The sequence below is a fragment of the Equus asinus genome, chromosome 22 (genome assembly GCF_041296235.1).
Source record: "Equus asinus isolate D_3611 breed Donkey chromosome 22, EquAss-T2T_v2, whole genome shotgun sequence".
Lineage (NCBI taxonomy): Eukaryota > Metazoa > Chordata > Mammalia > Perissodactyla > Equidae > Equus > Equus asinus.
Genome location: NC_091811.1, coordinates 34,864,543 through 34,884,363, shown reverse-complemented (window position 1 = coordinate 34,884,363; position 19,821 = coordinate 34,864,543). Strand labels below are relative to the sequence as shown.

The 19,821-nt window shown below is 40.2% G+C and overlaps 1 protein-coding gene across 2 annotated transcripts in view; it reads left to right on the top strand.

Annotated features, from left to right (window-relative positions):
• Positions 1–251: 251 nt before the first annotated feature.
• Positions 252–19,821, top strand: part of BCAT1 (branched chain amino acid transaminase 1) — a 108,832-nt gene continuing 89,262 nt past the window's right edge. The window contains exon 1 of one of the 2 annotated variants that reach the window (XM_070494239.1): positions 252–491. In XM_070494239.1, coding sequence (XP_070350340.1) covers positions 486–491 — 6 coding nt within the window. In that variant the 5' untranslated portion in view covers positions 252–485. The remainder of the gene's footprint in view (positions 492–19,821) is intronic. The other variant, XM_014832424.3, reaches the window with a different exon arrangement.

Below are 19,821 nucleotides of genomic sequence, written 5' to 3'. Positions count from 1 at the left end.
TAGGGGCAGGCAGCCAGCTAAGGAGGGAATGGCAATCGTGATCTATGATCTGTTCCTTTCCTCCTCTTCCTTATCATTCCCACATCTAGGATACACGATATCCCCATACTCAGATTCACATTCACAGGCACTAACCCTGGACTAACATGTGGTGACCTGTTTGAAACACTGCACCCCCACCAGGAGTGAGCCGTGTGTGAGGCTCAGAGTTGGCTCTGAATCTTCGTGCTGGGAGAGACTCTACCCTCTGGGGGAGTCTGGGGGGAAACAGTCTTACGACTCTTCCTGCTGATGCAATCTGCAGGGGAGCCAGCGATCTCCGCTGCCAGAGGGCCAGTCTGCAATCCTGCCTTCCACGTGTGACCGCCGCCGCCTCAGCCACTTCCCCAGACATTCTCACAGCCGCGCACCCGGCACGGAGGGGCCAGGACGCATCGGGTTTGCCCTCGGGTCGGCTCAAGCTGTGCTCCCGGCCCAACAGAACAATGAAGGTAACTGCTCATGATTCTGACTGTATCTTACAAAAATGTGTGTATGGAGTGAACCGATGATTCCTCAAAGACAGTGGGCAGAAAGGGGACGGAGGAAGGACCAGCAGGCTTTGTGACCATTCTTTTCTTTTCAGACTTCTGTTTAACCTCCGCGGACAGGATGTGCCTCCTCGGGCTTTTTCACAGCTGCATTTGTGAACGGAGATAAAAGCTGCTCGCAGCTCCCTCCCCTGCCTGTTTTGAGGTCTGGAAAGGAAGAGGAAGCTTTTGTCAATTTCTTAGATGCGCAGGAGGTGGGGGATTTTGGAGAAGGGGCATGGGGGTGTCCCCGGCTGTAAACATGGGTTTTCTGCTGGGTGCCTGTGGTGTAAGCGGGAGGTGCGGACTAGGTGAGGAGGGTGGGAGAGGGAAGGAAAAACTGTCTCATCGCTGTCAAAAGCAGAAGGTGCATCTTATTTTGTTTCTTGTGGAAATTAAAGCTGCTAGGAGTAACAGATCATATAAGCCCAAGGGCATTGTTTCATTAAAGTAAGCACCCTAATGACTTTTATTTATGCTGATCAAGGATAATTAGCCTAGTTGCCTATTATTTCTGAAGTTTTAGGTCTAGAAATGAACACTGTTAAATGTTCTGTGTTCCTGGTCTCACACATTGGAAATTGTAATCACATTCAAACCTGAAGAGTAGCTTTTTAAAAGGAAAGTGAAGGATGGGCAAGCAGTCCCGCCATCTAATGGCTTGGAAGTGAGAGATTCCTATGTGCAATTGGAACTCAGGAGAAGTGAAGCCATGATTCAGAGTTTCCGAGGAGGGAGACAAAGTGTGTTGGCAACTGAGCTTCTCCACAACCCATCCCAGTTTCATCTACAAGAAATAATATGTAAATGGTGCCTCTTTCATCAAACAAAAATTTCCACTAAGATGAAGCAGAAACTGAGTGGAAACTCTGTTTTGTACTGAAAAGAAATTGGGTAACTGTGCCACAGTGAAAAATTTAGCAACCTTTTTCTTCTATAGTCAGATGTTCCATGTCTGGCTTGCTCATGCCTGTCTAATTTGAGTCTAGCGTTAGAGAGTAAAAGGAGAAAATTATGAGAATAAACAGTTTTGCTTTTCCAGTTTTTTCCTGTCCTATGCGGAATTGTAGTTGATGATGCATTTTTGTAAGTTCATGGTGCTTTGAGTCCAAAAACTCCTGTCCGTTCTACAAGGTACTATTATAATGCAGGAAACTAGGGGATATCTTTAAGTAGTCTCATTCCTGTTTCCTGATATTTTACTAAGATTCGGAAAGAAATGATTGTATTCTAGGCATGATCTAAGGAGTACATGAGGTTCCTTTGTTTTTACTATTTAAAAAAATTTTCTACTTACCTTTTACCTAAGTATTGCTATCATGATCATTATTATTAGTATTTTTTAAAAAGTTATTGCCACATGGCACCATGATAGGCTCAGTCTTCAGTAAATTTTCTAGACATGGTCTTGCCTGGGAGCTTATATTTTAAGATGGACACATATGGAATAGGCAACTGAATAAGAAAAATAGCATATACATTGAATAGTATGGGTATAAAAATGGTAAGGACATATTATGATTTACTGAATTAAGGTAGAGATTTAAAAGAGGCACATGTCAGAAAGGACACAGACAAAAGAAGTTATTGTTGGAGACGCACTGTTAAGTGAAGGAAGGGAGAGGGCTGTGTGTGTGTGTGCAAGAAGCAAGACATGAGGCCTGGCAAGGAGAGGAGGTTTACATTCCAGACACAGGATGTGGCCCCCAGGCCAGGCTCAGAGATGCATAGCTAGTCAAGCAGGCCTAACAAAAGGCCATTGGTGGAATCTATGGTGAGGAGAATAAAGGAAATAGGGAGAAAAAAAAAAGATAAAAATTTAACTTGGCCAATATTTCATTTGTCAGTTTCCATAATAAATAACTTCATTTGGTTTAGAACTACAGAGAGAAAGAAACAAGAGTCAAGAAAATTTTCCATTTGTATGGAAATTTCTGTTGCGCATTGAACCTGAGAAGGTCTAATTATTGGAAATGGGCTTAAGACCTTGTGAAAGAAAGTTGAAAATAGTCATTTGATTATTACAGAGGCTTGTGCTAAGAATTAAAATCAAGTTATGATTTCCTTCAGTTTTCCTTCAGGTTTCTAACTGTTTTCATAAATTTAGATTTTATCCCAGTTCAGGTCAAGATGTTTAGCTCTGCAGGGGAGGAAAAATAATTTTCCCTCTACCCTTCTAGGTTCTTGGCTGAGCCCTCCCATAATAAAATACAGATTAACAGGAGAAAAACAAACACAAGCTTAATAACATATATGCCTCTTGTAAACTTGGGAGATACCCAGCATAACTGAGTAACTCCCCAAAATGGCCTGAGCAACCACCTTAAATATCATTTTCAGCTAAAGACAAAAGACAGATTTTGGCAGGGGTCTGATTATAGGAGGTTATCAGGCAAAGCACAGTAACCAAGGGTAAGGTTGCAGATTTCAGTCAGCAGTGCCTTCTCTGTTGGCAAGAGATTCTAGAGATTTTGTTATCCCTCATTTTCTGGTACAGAGAGGGAGACACCCTTACAAATGGAGATTTCCCTCATAAATGTAAATTTTACTCAGAAAAGGGTAACTTCTACTCTGTTTTCAAAGATTCTTCTGTGTCTTCTCCCTCTTAGAAATAATCAGCCCAAAATAATCCTTACGCCATAAAGCCATAGTTTGGGGGTGACATATTCTGTTCCCCTTCAGTTCTTTATTTCTAATATTAAGATATAGACCAGAGAAGTGAGCAGCTGGATAGTAGTGTTACTAACCTGAGAGATCTGGGTGTACGAGCAAACTGTTTCTGTGCGTAAATGAAGAATTGTTTCTAAACAGTGGCCATCTAGAGTGTTTTGGTTGGTTCTACTTTTTGGGGTTTCAGGTTGTCTGCTTATTTGAATGGCCTCTTCTCAATGGGTGTAGGAAGATGGAAATGGAGAGCTTTCTTTATTTCCCTTTAGGTTGGGCAACCACTATTCATCTAAATAACAGATGCCACCTAGGGAAACCCAGTGGAATGTTCAGCCTTATGCCCAAGGGGATTTGGTTACCATTTTAGATTGGGAATCTGGTACTTTCCACAACAGACATCATTATCCCAGGCATCCTCTACTTTCTATATGATAGAGAAAGACAAATCCTCTGCCCTCTGGGTTCTTCTGGCTGGGCTACTAGTTAAATTGACATGAGACAGAATAACAGGAGAAAATCAAACAAAGCTTTATAACATGTATACATGGGAGACACTCAGGAAAACTGAGTAACTCGCCAAATTGGTGGAGGCTTTCATCTTAAATATCATCTTCAGCTAAAAGCAAAGGAGGATATTGGGGGTGGGGGGAGTCAGTTATGGGAGATTATACCAGAAAAGCACAGTAAACAAGAGTAAGGTTATTATACAGATTTAAGACCTTGCCATCCGCACTAAGAGTTTCTAGAGATAAGGTCAGCCCACCCTCTTCCTGGTAGAGAGAGGGACAAACCTTTACAGATGGAGACTTCCCTTACAAATGTAAATATCTCTTACAAAGGAAATATTCTACTTTTCAGAGCTTCTCTCATGTCTGCAGTTTTTAAAAATAACCAGCCCCAAGTAATCCTCATGCCAAAGAGACACATTTTGGGGTGGCCAATTCTGATCCCCCACAGTATTATCATTCTTATGAGCACAGAAGGAAACTATGGATGGTCTGCTCACTTTACAGTTGTAAATGTGGGCAGTCTTTGCGTTGTAACTTTATCCCCTGAACAGCTGTCCAAATGCTCTAAATATTTCACATAACATACGGTCAACATTCCTATTGATGGGCGTTCTTGAGCCTCTGCAGCCCATTTGGTAATACATGTCAGTGCGCATGCAACTAAGGCCACTGAAATTGGATCCCCTATAGATCAACTGAGACATGAATGTCAGGTGCAACTCACATTTTTAAAATGTTTCCAAATTAAGCATTTGGGATGCTCTGATTCATAAATACAACTTTGCAAATATTTGCAAACGTTTTTATAATAAGATCTATGAACCACAACATCAGTGGTGAATGCCAAACCAAGGCGGAATTGGTCTTTACTATACCACCCGAGTTCAAGTGTGCTTCTAATTACTCCCCTCAAATCCACAAGCTAAACGATATTACCTCTAGAAAACGAGTACTTATATCCTTAAAATAATTTGGAAATTAGATCATCTTATTAATTCAGCACAGCACATCACATAAGCATTTTTCTAGTGTCATATAGGCCATGCCTCTTTTGGGGGAAAAACCTATTTTGAGAAACATTTTTCTTGTGTTCAGTGATAAATGGGAGAAAGAAAAATCTTAAAGAAAGAGATAATCATGCTCCAACAATATAGGAAACAAGTCAAGAAGAAAGGAAAAAGGAAGATAAATTTTAAAAAAATAGAGGAAATTATACCACAATGAGCAGTAATCCAGAGGTGTCACACTGAAAAACACATGATTCTTTGTGATTTAAAAATTGTGAAATACTTGTAAAGTTAACTAGTTCCATTAACAATAGTCCTATATTTCATCTAAAAAGAACCAATTCATTAGTTCTTTATTTTGATATGTAGATCTGAATATTTGATCAGTTGTGTTTACAGTCTACTCTTTAGTTTGAGAAATGTTTTTGCTATTTTGAGCATAGATGGTTATCTGTCTTAGGAAGCCTTAAGAAACCTAGGATGTAACTAGAGAGCTCAAATTCTGACTCCTTATAAATCTAGACAGAAGGAACACCTGTTGGGATATTCTAGGCCAAACATGCCACAGATGTCTCTTACGTGACCAACAAAGACCTCAACGCAGTTTGGACACATCCTGGCATGAGGTCAAGGGTGTATTTGCACAGTTGATCACCCAGCAGTTAGTATCCACCACTACATTAAAGGGTGATTTTGCCAAGTACATTTCGTTTTAGCTGATTCGGATTCAAAGTTATATTGTTTTGATTTTAATACCAAATATCAGTTCAGGAATCTGAAATCACCGTAAATGTTTCTTTGAACTTTGAAGATAAAAGGTAGAGTTAAATGGAACTATAAAATCTACATGGGGAACACATTACTCAGGGATTCCATGGTTTTCGATGTTGGTGAATGTTCTGTATCGTACTTGCAAGGTTAGCACTGGTGTTTATGAAAGAAACACATCCAGACTTGAGGAAGGACTTCTTTGCTTAACCAACATAATGATGCTTTATATTTTAAATGCCATATAAATTACATAACATGGAATTGTAACCTCAAAGTATTCATACGAGGAAAGCATTACAGCTATGATTAACCCCATTTTACAGACAAGGAAAATGAAGATCAGGAAACTTACTAGAATTGCTAAATTCACAAATAGAAGAGCATAATGAGAAACTAGATATTTTGAGTCTGAGTCCAGTGTGCTGTCCCCCTCGCCAGTGATTCTAGCCTTCCTTGGGTCTGACACCACTTCGTAAATCTAATGAAAAGTATGGACAATCTCCTCAGCAAAATGTAAACACACATGGGCACAAAAATTTTATATCTAAATTATTTGCTATTAAAAACAGGACGATAGAGTACATATAGTACGGAAGAGTGGCAGAAAATACTGAGATGATCTAGATATTTAGAGCAGTGGAGAGCTGTTGGCCCTTGCCTCTGTAATCAGTTGAGATATGAAAATATATGAGATCCACACTGCCCTTTGAATATTGAAAAGCCCCAAACCATCACCTGTCTTTAGTTCAAATAGAAAAGCAACCAATAGTTTCTTTGTTTTCTAGCAGCACATGAGTTATCATTTTCTTCTTTATGTTTTATCTCATAAAGATCTAAAGTGTGTAGTAGGAAAAGAAAGGAAGGAAAGGCAAGGAAAAAACTTTTTCCTCTATCCTCTTAGGTTGATTGCATGGCGCCCTGCAAATTAACTGACAAAAGACAGATTAACAAGAGAAAAACGGAGTTTAGTAACACATGCGGTATGCGTACACACGAGAGAAACTCAGTGATGAGTAACTCAAAGGTTTGGTTAGAACTCGGGCTTATAGAGCATGTTTACAAATAAGAAGAAATTTGTAGAGAAGTGACAACATAAAGGCAAAGGTTTTAAGCTTCCAAGAGCAGCAAACTGTGGGAAGGTAAATATATGGAGAAACTAATGGAATAAGGTTTGTTCGTGCAGGTCTGTCTCATTGCTGACTTTCCATCTTCTTCATGGCCATACATCTTCCCCAGGAGAGGGGCTTTATGGCAGTCCTCATTTCTCAGAAGTTTCTGCTTTTAGCCAGAGAAGGGAAGCCCCAGGAAGGGTTCTTTGCTGTGTCTGCTGGATCTCAAATGCCTTCAGCTCAAAATAATCCTCATGTCAAAGTGGCACAATTTGGGGTGTCATATTTTGATTTCCTATTAATAGTCACAGAATAGAGCTTGATTTACAGAATCTGCACCTTAATTTCTTGGATCGTAATCTAGTTTTGAAGTGTGTGCATGATTGTTTTGTTTAACAGGGTCAATACGCAATTTCTAAGTGGAGTTTAGTAGTTTGGGGTGCCTAGCTTTCCCATTTCTTAGATAACGTCCCTACCTGACATGCCTTTCAAAGGGACAGGCCTACATGGTTAGGTTCCTACCAGGTGACCTTGCCTCAGCCACAGCTGATTGTAGCAAGGGGGCTATCTGACCCAAGTTCAGCCATCTTTTCTTTCTTTCTTATTCTCTTGTCCTCCACATTCAATCATACATCATGCCCTGTGGATTCTATATTCGCTTTATCTAGGTGTTCTCTCTTTCTCATTGCTAGTGTACTGATTTACGCTCTCATTACTTTTGGTTTGAAGTATTTCAAAAGTGTCTCAACTGGTCTCAAGCTTAATTTTCCTAAGGCACTATTTTCATTATGTCATTGTTCCACTCAAAATAGCTCTATGACTTGCCCATTGTCTACTGAACTTAGCTTAGTACATGAGGTCTTTTTCTAATCTATTTCCCCCACAACTCTTCTAGGTGCATGCACTCCTCTAGTCATAATGGAGGATTTACTACTCCTCAGAATAAACTCCCACATTTTCGTATGTTCATTTCTAACTCCTTCCTCCCCATTTATACCTCCCCCGCATCGGTACCCTCCATTACGCCGTTCACCATGCAGCTTACTTCTCAGGCATTCTTTGAGAACAGTGACTGTGTTTTATAGTGGAATGAATATGGTGGAAGGTGGGAAGGTAAGAGTGGGGTTATGTTTTGAAGTCAGGATATAAGATATTGATCATATCCTGCAATCTCTCTGCATTTACCTTTTCTTCTACTGTGGCATGACCCCGGCACCACCATTGGTGCTTTACAGATAGTAGTTAAGCTAAATCAACTACCTATTTCCAGCCTTCCTAGATCAGATTACTTGATTCTGCCCTATACTTATTTGTTTTCAAATAGAAGATCCATTTTTCTGAATCTGGATTTGTCTGGAGTCAAAGCTTTAATTGACTCTCAAAAGATAGAGAGTTATAAAAACACAGGGAACAGTATTTACATGTTTTAATGCCTATCGCCAAACTCCTCCTACATAGCTGCTATTTTGTGATTGATCTTTTTTTTTACAGAATGTCAGTAGGGAAACTGTAGAAAGATTGTAAATATTTCTGGGAAAAGTCACCCAAAAAGGTGCTACATTGCAATATGAACGGAACACCCTGAAAATCCTAAGAAACAAACCCAGCAGGGCCCGTCTGCTAAATCTCGCTTGTTTTCAGATTTAGGCAGCATGTAAAGGGAAATGCCCCTGTCACATCCGAAGGAACTACTTAGAATATAGAACAAAGTCATGTGTCTGGGAAAGTTAACCAATTCCAGTACTGTGTAACATGGGGTTAGTTTTGCTGCAGACAATGCAGTTCTTAAGCAAACTAATTAATGCATACACTGACAAACAAATCCAACAAAAGAGGCACTTAGAGGCAGTGTTCATTGAATACTGGAATTTTGAAAGGAAAAAAATCTATTAGGTCATTTTAGGCATTTACTTCTGCCAAAGGATTGTTCTTTTGAGTTTATTCTCCTAGCTTTCGATTCTATTCCACTCAAATACCTCAAGAACCAAGACCTCTCAAATCTTCTGTGGACAGCTCTGCTGCTTACTATATTCACTGTTTAAAAGTCTCCTGATAATTCCCTTATTTTCCTTTCCTTTTGGTTATACACATCACCATTTATGCTTGGCTACACTGATAGTTTGCCATGAGTTTTTATGCTTTTTTTTTTTAATATAACATTATGTATGCTTTCATTAGTTGGTTAAAAAGTGCAGTCTTATTAACTAAACTGGCATTTTCTTTTTTTCAGTCACATTAGAGCAAATATTCTATTAGCAGTATAATTCAGTGAATGTGTAGACATAGGATGTCAATATGGTTTATGCTCCTTTAATAATTTCATGCATGCCTCTTACATTAACCTTGTGCCTGCTGGTCAACCAGGCACCTTCTCTCCTCCTGACCATTAGACCATTAGACCATTAGACCATTATTTACAGTAGCCCATCAGTCTACTTGACGTTAAAGGACAATGCTTTGAAGCATTGGGAATGAGGGGTCATTTGCAATCACATTAATGTAACTACATAGGTTGAGAAAGATTTAATGGCTCAACATCATTGGTAATACTTAGTTTAATTAGAAGTGCCTTGTATTTACTTATACATGTGTGAAATGACGTATGAACAAGAGTATTTATTGCAAAATTGTTTGAAACAACAAAAGATTGGAAGTCACCCACATATTTGTCAGGTGTAAAAAAGAATGAGGTTAAAAAAAAAAATAAGTGGAGGGAAGAGTGAGTAAGCTCTCTATATATAGATCAGAGAAATCTCGATGAACCTATTCACTGTACACGTTTATATATTGTTTTATCTGTGACACGTGAGTTTATATCTAAAATTGAAATTAAAAAAAGAAATAGAAATGCCTTGTAGTGAAATTAACTTGACTCTAGAGCCATTATCAAGAAGATCTGAAATAATGGATCATTCAGCACAATTTAGTTAAGACCAAGGATATACACTCATGTGCTGCATAACGGCGTTTTGCTCAATGATGGACCACATATATGATGTTGCCCATAAGATTAGTACCATACAGCCTAGGTGTGTAGTAGGCTATACCATCTAGGTTAGTGTAAGTACACTCCATGATGTTCCCTCAATGATGAAATCTCCTAACAATGCATTTCTCAGAATGTATCCCCATCGTTAAGCAACACATGACTTACATCTTGACAAAATTTCTAAACTATTATATTTAATTTTAACTAACGCAAATTTAACTAACTGATCTATTGAGAAAGCAGGTTAAATGTAATGTATACATCAAAATTCACAGTAACTATTATATTAAGAGTATACAAATTCTTCTTCAAACCTAAAATTTACATATTACATTTACATATTACAGTAATGACCAGCAAACAATGATTAATTTGAGTTTAATTAAAAACACTTACATAGCTCTCACTAAGACACCAGGCTTTGTACTAGGTAATAGGCAAATGGAAATAATTCAAGCATTATTTTTACTCTTGAGAAATAATTCTATTAGGGAGAGATGTGTAAAAAGCAAATGCGAGAAAGTATAATAGGTGCTACAATAGAAGTCTGCACAAGGTACAGTGGTACATGAAAAAGATTAGTCAGAGAAATCAGGAAAGGCCTTATAGTGGAAGTGATGTTTTGAGCAGAACCATGAAAGAAGGCTAGATGAACAAGGAAGTGAGAGTGTTTTAGGCACATACATGGTCTACTTTCACCCAACCTCAGACGTCTGGACCTCGATTCAATCACTCATTCCCTTACCATAAAGGACCATGAGGAAAAGGATGACTGGCTTCCCTTCCAGACCACTGGTAAACACAGAGAAGCCTGAGTACCCAACATCCTCCAGGGAACAACCTATTGGAACTCACAACATTGGCAACCCGGCAACCAGTTAAATTCACCATGTCATACTTTTTTCACAACGCCCTCCATCATCTTCACTCTCTCTTGATGCTGTGTTTTCTCTCTTGACTCAACCCTCACTAGAACTTCTTACCCCAATTTATCCACAATACCCTTTACAACTCAATATTAGCACATCCCCCTAAATGTTTCCTGCTCCTCCTGTCCTTAGGTGAGGCCATTTCCCTGCCATCCTCTAGAGTGGAGGTTGCTCATTTTCCCCATTCTCCCCTCGCAAAGTTGGAGGGGGTCTGGTCTCCTTCACCCTGCCCAATGCTGTCTCCACATCAGACTTCTCCTGTCAAGCCCCTCTCCGCTACTCACATCCTCAGTCTGTGCTACCCTCTCTCTTCCTCATAACTGTCATTGAAAGACAACCTGGTCACTCTGTCCCCCTAATCCATTAAAGATTTTAGCACTTGGCTCCTGATTCTCTCTTCCATCCCAAATCCTGTTTTCCATATTAGTTCAATGTGCATGGATGGCCCATTCCCCTTTCTGGCATCTCAGTCCCTTTAATTTCTCATCTCCACTAATATTCCTCATAGGCCACCCACTCCTGTGATCATATCCTGGACTTTTGAATCACACTCAATTATATCAAGTCCCGTAGGTTATTTTTGTCCAAGATATACCTTACATCCATACAATTCTCTTCATGTGAGCTACCACGTGCCCCGTTCAAGCCACTATCTTCTCTTTACGGGGTATAAACATTTCTACTTATGCTCACCACTTCCTCTGCCTGTCCGCCACCCCTAATCTGTTCTCCACAGATTAAACTGATCACATCAGTCATCTGCTTAAAAATACTCAACTCCTTCCAATTATGCTTTGAATAAAACCCAAAGACCTTACCATGCTCTAAAAGTCCCATAGGAATCTAGTCCCTATCACCTTTGCATCCTCACCTTGTTACCACTATTTCCACCTCCCCTCAACCCCCAAACTTTTGCTCCAGGGTCTTTGCACTTGCTGATCCCTCTGCCTGGAAGGTCTTCTTCCTACTTTTCCTCTAGCTGGCTCCTTATCACCCCTCCAGCCTCAGATTGAATGCTACACCTCAGAGAGCCCCTCATGACCCCCGGTGATTCCCAGTCACTCAGCGGACTAATTGGAATTCATAATTATTTATTGGTGTGATTATCTGTGTGGTTTTGGGATTGACGTCTGACTCTCCCACTAGACTGTACATTTCTTGAGGGCAGAGAGCATATCCAGTTTTCCACCACTGTGCGACCGCATGTAGTCCAGTGCCTGGCCCATAATAGATGGCTGGTGAGTGTGCTAGGCAGAAGAATGGCCCCTAAAGATGCCATGTCCTAGTCCCAAGAAACTTTTATGGTAAAGGAGATTTTGCAGATGCGATTAACGTATGGATCTTCAGATGGGAAGATGATCCTCAATTATCTCAGTGAACCCAATGTAATCATGAGGGTCTTTACAAGAGGGAGGCAGGAGGGTTACAGTTAGAGTAGCAGATGTGACAATGGAAGCAGAGGTGAGAAGGAGGGTAGGAGAGAGGGAGGGAGGGAGAGAGAGAGAGAGAGATTTGAAGATGCTACACTTCTTGCTTTGAAGATGGAGGAAGGGGCCATGAGCCAAGGAACGCAGGTGGCATCTAGAACCTGGAAGAGGCAAGGAAACAGATTCTCACCCTAGAGTCTCCAGAAGGAATGCAGTTTTGCTGATACCTTGACTTAGGACTTCTGAACTCCAAAACCATAAGATAATAAACTTCTGGTTTTTGTTGGTTTTTTTTGGTGAGGAAGATTAGCTCTGAGCTAACTGCTGCCAATCCTCCTCTTATTTTTGCTGAGGAAGACTGGCCCTGAGCTAACATCCGTGCCCATCTTCCTCTACTTTATATGTGGGACACCTACCACAGCAATAGCTTGCCAAGCAGTGCCATGTCAGCACCCAGGATCCAAACCGATGAACCCCAGGCCGCCAAAGCAGAACATGTACACTTAACCGCTGTGCCACTGGGCCAGCCCTAAACTTCTTTTTCTTTAAGCCATGAAATTTGTCATAATTTGTTAGATTTTGGTCCATGGAAATGGGGTGCTGCTGTAACAAATACCTAAAAATGTGGAGGTGGCTTTGAATTGGGCATTGGGCAGAGGATGGAAGAATTTTGATGAGCACAATAGGAAAGGCTCAGATTACCTTGAACTGATTGTTGGTAGAAATGTAGATGTTAAAAGCACTGCTGATGAGCTCAGGCTAAGAAAGAACTAGGGAACATGTTCATGGAAACTGGAGGAAAGGGGATCCTTGGTATTTAGTGGAAGAAAGCTTGTGGAATTGTGCATCACGGTTATGCAGAAAGCAGAACTTGTAAGTGATGAACTTAGACATTTAGCTGAGATGTCCAAGCAAAGGATCGAAGGTGCCGCCTGGCTGCTTCTTGGTTATAGTAAAATGCAAGAGCAAAGAGAGAAATCGAGGGAAGAATTATTATGCAAAAAGGAACCAGGACTTGATTTGGGAAATTCTCAGACTCTCCAGATTATAAAAGATGCTCAAATTAGGAGATTCACCATTAGGAAAACATGCTTTAGCAAGAAAACTACAGGTGAGCTACTTATGGAGTGAGTGAGGAGGCTGCTGCTGGATGCAAGGAAGAGACGATGGTGCTTGGACTAGGGGGCGGTAGTGGTATGGAAGAGGATGGAGGAATGAGTTGATTTGGTTAGAACTTTGCATTAGGTCCTTTGAGCCTATAAATTGAAACACATGGCTCCACTCTTGTAGAGCTCTCTGTCCTGGCCTCCTGAACTCTCTATCCATCTAAACCCTCTCTGGAATGCTCTGTCTTCTTTTCCTTTGGGAACAGGTCATCTTTTTCTGCATGTATTCACTCTGGATTCCTCCCTGGACTAACGGTCCGATGAAGAGTGGTCTGCAGCTTCCTGCTCTTTCCCACACCACCCCATCAATGAGTCTTCCGGATGTCCTTTAGGCAATTCACTGGATCTACTCGGTCCTTGGAACAATCACCATCACACCCATTTCACCTCAAGCACGGACCAGAGGGTGGGGCCTTCGTGTCCTCCAGTCACTGGGTAGCTGACAAGTGCTAATACAGCAGTAACAATTAGAAAGAAAGAGAGAGAGAATAATAATGTTACAGAGCCACAACATGACCCAAAGCCTGTAAGGAAGACAGAAATATCTTGATCAAGAGATCCTAAAACTAAGTGGATCAGAGCAGCTGGTGCCAAGAGGTAAACAAAACTGAGATGTGGTACATGGTACAACCTACAGCCAAATGGAGGAAAAATATCCACGCCTTCCCTGTGGATGATTATCTCAGATTACTGTAATGCATTTATTGAACAAGACTGAAGAGTGCTCACTGTGTAAGCATCCAGCACTGCTCAAGGTCCTGAGGCTACGAGGATGAAGGGTAGGCGAAGTCGCTGGTCTCATGGTTCTTGCACGGACAGGCCATGTAACATGGTGGTTATGAGCACAGACTGGGGCCAGACTCCAGGTGTGTGAATCCCAGCTTTGCTCTGTGCCTTAGATTTCTCATCGATCAAAGGGTGGTAATAATAGTACCTACCTACATAGCATCTCTGTGAGGATTAAATAAAATAACCGATGTAAAGCACTTATAACAGTGCCTGGTCCCAAATGAGTACTACGTAATAATGTTATTACAATTTAGTCTCATATAGGAACAAATAAAATATTTCAATTAGTGATGCAATAGGAAGAAAATAAAATGTGAGGATGTTATAGTGACAGAGTTGAAGGGAAGCTGGTACTAATTAACACTGGCTGGTCAGGGAGAGCTTCACGGCAAAGGTCAACTTTGAGCTAAGACTCAAGTACTATGAAAAATCCTTGGGGTGACCTGGAGGTAGTGTCCCATGCATAGTGAGCACAAAGGGGACTTCGTAGGGTTTAGTGAGCAAGGGGAAAAGTTATAGGAGTGGGGCCACCCCATAAAACCTCCTTTATTTATTTATTTATTTTTTAAAGATTTTATTTTTCCTTTTTCTCCCCAAAGCCCCCCAGTACATAGTTGTATATTCTTAGTTGTGGGTCCTTCTAGTTTGTGGCATGCGGGACGCCACCCCAGCATGGCTTGATGAACAGTGCCATGTCCGCGGCCAGGATTCGAACCATTGAAACCCTGGGCCGCTGAAGTAGAGCGTGCAAACTTAACCACTCGGCCACAGGGCCGGCCCCATAAAACCTCCTTTAAATCATGTTAAGGAGTGTGGATTTTACTCCAAGTGCAGTGGAATGCCCCTGGGGGGGGTTGAGAAGCAGAAGGAACTATATTTTTAAAAGTCATTGGTGAGTCACTTAGTGTATTATGGTTACATTTTTTTTCTGACACAACATTTTGTTTTTCCTGTAGTTAATTATTGCATTATTTTCTTCCATTTGCTTCCTTTACTATGTATTTTGAGTTCCTCCCAACTCTCCAGTAGCCTGTCCACATAATTTTGCATAGGTCAAATGTATCCATTTATCTGTCAGTTCCTTTTTCTGCTATCCTCCTTATTCTTGTGCCAATCTGTCCTGCTTTCTCTGTAGGCCAGCTGCATAGCTGTCTTTCTAAGACCTCTCAGCACCCTTTATCCTTTCTCTGTGTTAGGTCCCCAGATTTCTGAATCTTGTGGCTTCCTCTTTTTTAGTTTACTTCCTCATTTGTGTGGAGCATATCCTCCAATAGTTGCCAAATAAAGAAAGGTAAATGTTTTGATTCTTTGCATGCCTGAAAATGCTTTTGCTTTACTATCCCAGTAGATGGATATTTGATTGTGAATAGCCTTCTAGGTTAGAAATGATTTTTTCATCAGAATTTTAGAGGAATTGCTTTCTTGTTTTCCAGTTTTCTGTGTCAGTAATGAGAAGTCCAAAGACAGTCTTATTTCAAAGTTTGGAAATTTATGGTCTTATTTCTACTGTTTGGAAACTTTATGGTGACATAAGTCCTTAGTCATTCATCCTAGGAAACTCTCCCGTCATATATCTTTGATAATTTCTTCCCCTTTTCTTTCCCTGTTTTTTTTTTTTTCTTAAAGTCCTATTAATTTGATGTTAGACCTCCTTGAATAATCTTTCTGACTTTTAAATTTTTTTCTCTCTTAATGTTCTATTTTTTCAGTGAGGGGAAGATTTCATCAATGTTATCTTCCAACTTTTTCCTTAAATTTAACAATTTTAGCCTTCATATTTCTGAGATTTTAAAATTCTCTAAATATTTAAAAAATAACATCGTGTTCTTGTTTCATGGATGAAATATTTTTTTTCTTTTGTTTTTTTGAGGAAGATCAGCCCTGAGCTAACATCTGCTCCCAATCCTCCTCTTTTTGCTGAGGAAGACTGGCCCTGAGCTAACATCCGTGCCTATCTTCCTCTACTTTATATGTGGGACGCCTGCCACAGCATGGCTTGATGAGCAGTGCCATACCTGCACCTGGGATCCAAACCGGCCAACCCCAGGCAGCCAAAGTGGAACGTGTAAACTTAACCACTGCGCCACTGGGCCGGCCCCTGAAATATCTTGTTTAATGGGTAAAAGATTATAACTTAGAGTTGAAATGGGGTTTGGAGATTCCATGTAGTTTTTAGTTATTCTGTCCCACATTTTACAGACAAGTAAGAAATTTTGTGTGTTTACTTTTGTATATTTTATATACATTTTATTTATATATTTTATGTATAAGTTCTACATATAATATACATAAGTATACTACATTTATATATACTGTATTTATATATTTTATTATATATAAATATTTCTATATGGATATGTATATAGAAATTTTTATATAATTTCTTCACAACTTTTTATTTAGAGGATATTTGGATATACAACTTGCTGTATTAGGCAGGGTTTGCCAGAGAACGAGAACCAATAGGACATATATGGAGAGAGAGATTTATGTTAGGGATTTGGCTCACGTGATAGTGGGGGCTGGCAAGTCTGAAATCTGTAGAGCAAGCTGGCAGGCTGCAAATTCTGATTAGTTGATGTCATAGCCCTGACTCGAAATTTGCAGAGCAGACCAGGCAGGCTACGAACTCAAGCAGGGTTTCTAGGTTGCAGTCTTCAGACTAAATGCTTTCTTTTTCTGGAAACCTCAGTCTTTTTTTCTCTTAAGGCCTTCAACTAATTTGAAGCAGCCCACTCACATTATGGAGAATGAACTGTTTTACTCGAGGTCTACTCAAATAAATGTTAATCACTTCTAAAAAGTATCTTAACAGCCACATCTAGATTTGTGTTGGACCAAACGATTGGGCACTGTAGTCTAGCCAAGTTGACACATAAAATTAACCATCACACTTACTGTAGACATGAAAGAATATTTTAAAAAATACCTGTATGTCCTTTATCTAGATTCATTAATGGTTGACTTTTTCATATGCTTTATCTTTCTCCCAAGTGCTGAATTACATGAAAATAAATTCCAGTTGTGATCAGACTTCTCACCTTAGTACTTCATGTGCCATGAATAAGGACATTCTCCTAATAGCACACTTGAGAAAATTAATATCAGTGCAGTAAGATCACCTCATATCTAGTCCATATACTAATTTTTCCAGTTGGCCTTAAAATTTCTTTTATAGCTTTGTGCTAATTTGTTTTGTTTACACATTGCATTTGATTGTTACGTCTCTTTAGCCTCTTTTAACCTAGAGCTTTCCCTATCTCTTTGCTGCTGTGGTTTTCTGTGACATTGTTTTGAAGAATTCAGGCCAGTTTTTTGCAGGATGTCCTACATTTTGTATTTGTCTAGTTTTTTCTTTATTAGATTTAGGTTAAACCTCTCGAGGTGAGATTGTCTACCCCTCGTTGCCTTCCATCAGGAAACACACAATGTTTGTTGCTACCTCTATTGGTCACGTTAAAGGTAATGGTGATGGCCACCATCCCTTGGTGAAGGCCACCATCTCTCTCCTTTGTAAAGAGACATTGCCCCCTTTTTAATTAATACATAATCAGTGGCATACTTTGAGACCATGAATATCCCATTCTCCAACAACCTTTCATCTGATGACACTAGCCTCCCTTGACTGATCTAATTATATCATTCTCAGTGTTGACCAGCTGGCATTCTTGTGTAAAAAAGAGGTCTCCCTTTCTCTCCCTCCTGTCTCATTATAGGTTGTTATTGCTATTTTCTTACACAGTATTAAGAATTATTCACAATATTTTTCAATAAATTAATGGCAATTTGTGGTCTCCTCCGTCTAAAAAAGAGAGGAAGTGAAAAAGTAAATTAACAACATACCTGATTGGAAATGTCTAGTGCTCTAACCATGCTATCACTCAAACCAAAAAGCTAACTGTGCAAAATCAGTTTGTATTTTCTTGGTTTTGTAATAAAATCTTACAGCAAATGAGTAAAAATTAAACAAATTGATCAGGATCCTCACCAGTAGTAGAGATGGACATCTCTACTTTCTACTTTAATATCCGTTAACTGCCCTGTGTGGTCTGAAGGCCTGAGTTCTAGTGCCAGCTCTGTCTCTTTCTAGGTGTATTACTTTGGTCGAGGCAATCAAGCTTCCTGATACCCAGTTTGGTTATCTCTAAAGTGAACATAAGAAATGCATTTGAATACTTCACGTCCCTTGACCTCAGTGACAGCCCCTATCTTCTGCTTCTCCACAGTTGATCAGGCCCCTCAGTCTACTCTTGCACAGAAAAGAGTTAACGGAGTAAGCCTAAGATTGCTAGTCTTGGAAAGGTCTGCTTGCAAGGCTGGCCCTTGGCTGGTGTCTTGGGACTCGAATTTCCAGAGGGTTCCCACAATTCTCTGATAAGAATGGCTCACTGTGCCTAAACTCTTTGTGCAAACAATGTAGTTTCTGCTGAACATCTGCTTTCCTTCTGCAAGTCTGAGATTCTGGTATGTGCTAAGTAGAAGGTGCCTACGTGACCATTTCCCCAATAAAAACCTTGGGCGCTGAGTCTCTGAGCTTCCCTGGTAGATGACATTTCATATTTGTTGTCACAACTTGTTGCTGGAGGAATGAAGTGCACCCTGTGTGACTCTGCTGGGAGAAGACCCTTGGAAGCTTGTGCCTGGTTTCCTCTGGACTTTGTCCCATGTTCCTTTTCCCTTTGCTGATTTTGCTTTGTTTCCTTTTTCAATCTGTAATAAATTATAGCTGTGAGCACTGAGTCTTGTGAGTTATCCTAGGAAACCACTGCACCTTTTCCAATTCTTTCATCTGTACAATGGGGTTTATAACAATAGCTACCTTATAGTGTTGTCGTGAGTATGAAATGTGTATGGAGCTAAGAGCCTGACGTAGGATGTGTCTGATAGAGGGTGGTTGTTATTGTGGTGTATGTTAGTGGTTCATATACAGAACATCTTGTGTGTGTGTGTGTTCATCACCTAACAAATATGAAATAATGCGTCCCCCCCAAATTCACATGTTGAATCCTAACCCCCAAAGGTGATGATATTAGTGCCTTATGAAAAGAAGCTACTGGGCCAGCCCTGATGGCCTCATGGTTAAAGTTCAGCATGCTCCACTTTGGCACCCCAGGTTAGGTTCCCAGGTGCAGAACCATACCACTCGTCTGTCAGTAGCCATGCTGTGGGGGTGGCTCATGTAGAAGAACCAGAAGGTTACAACTAGAATATACAACTATGTACTGGGGCTTTGAGGAGGTTGAAAAAAAAAAAGAGAGGAAGATTGGCAACAGATGTTAGGTTAGCTCAGGGCCAATCTTTCCTAGCATAAATAAATAAATAAATAAATAAAAGCTACAGAATGATCCCTTGCCCCTTCCACTGTGTGAGGACACAATGAGATGTCTGCAACTTGAAAGAGGTCCCTCACTTGGCCATGCTGGTGCCATGATCCTGGACTCCCAGCCTCCAGAACTATGAGAAATAAATGTTTGTTGTTTATAAGCTGCCCCATCTATGGTATTTTGTTAGAGCAGCCAGAATGGACGAACACAGTTTTTCCTTTTGTTTTCTGTTTTTCATGCTTTCCTTTGATGTGCACCTGGCAATCTGTAGAGTAACCACACACTATGTATTCTATTAGCAGAAAGTTACAGAAGCAAGGAAGGGGCATGGAGTGGCCTTAGAGAGGAACTTTACAGTTTATGAGGCTGTAACTAACAGAAGTTATTAAAAAAAAATTTACCAAGGATACATCATAAATCTTCACTCCGTCTACAGCTATTTCTCTTACAACGTTTATCCTTCGGTTGCCTTGAGGTAGAGGGAAGGCTAAATGTCTCGTTAAATACACAAAGATCTCCAAGGTATGTGATATCTCTTATGATCAAGAGAGCAAACCACTGAGAA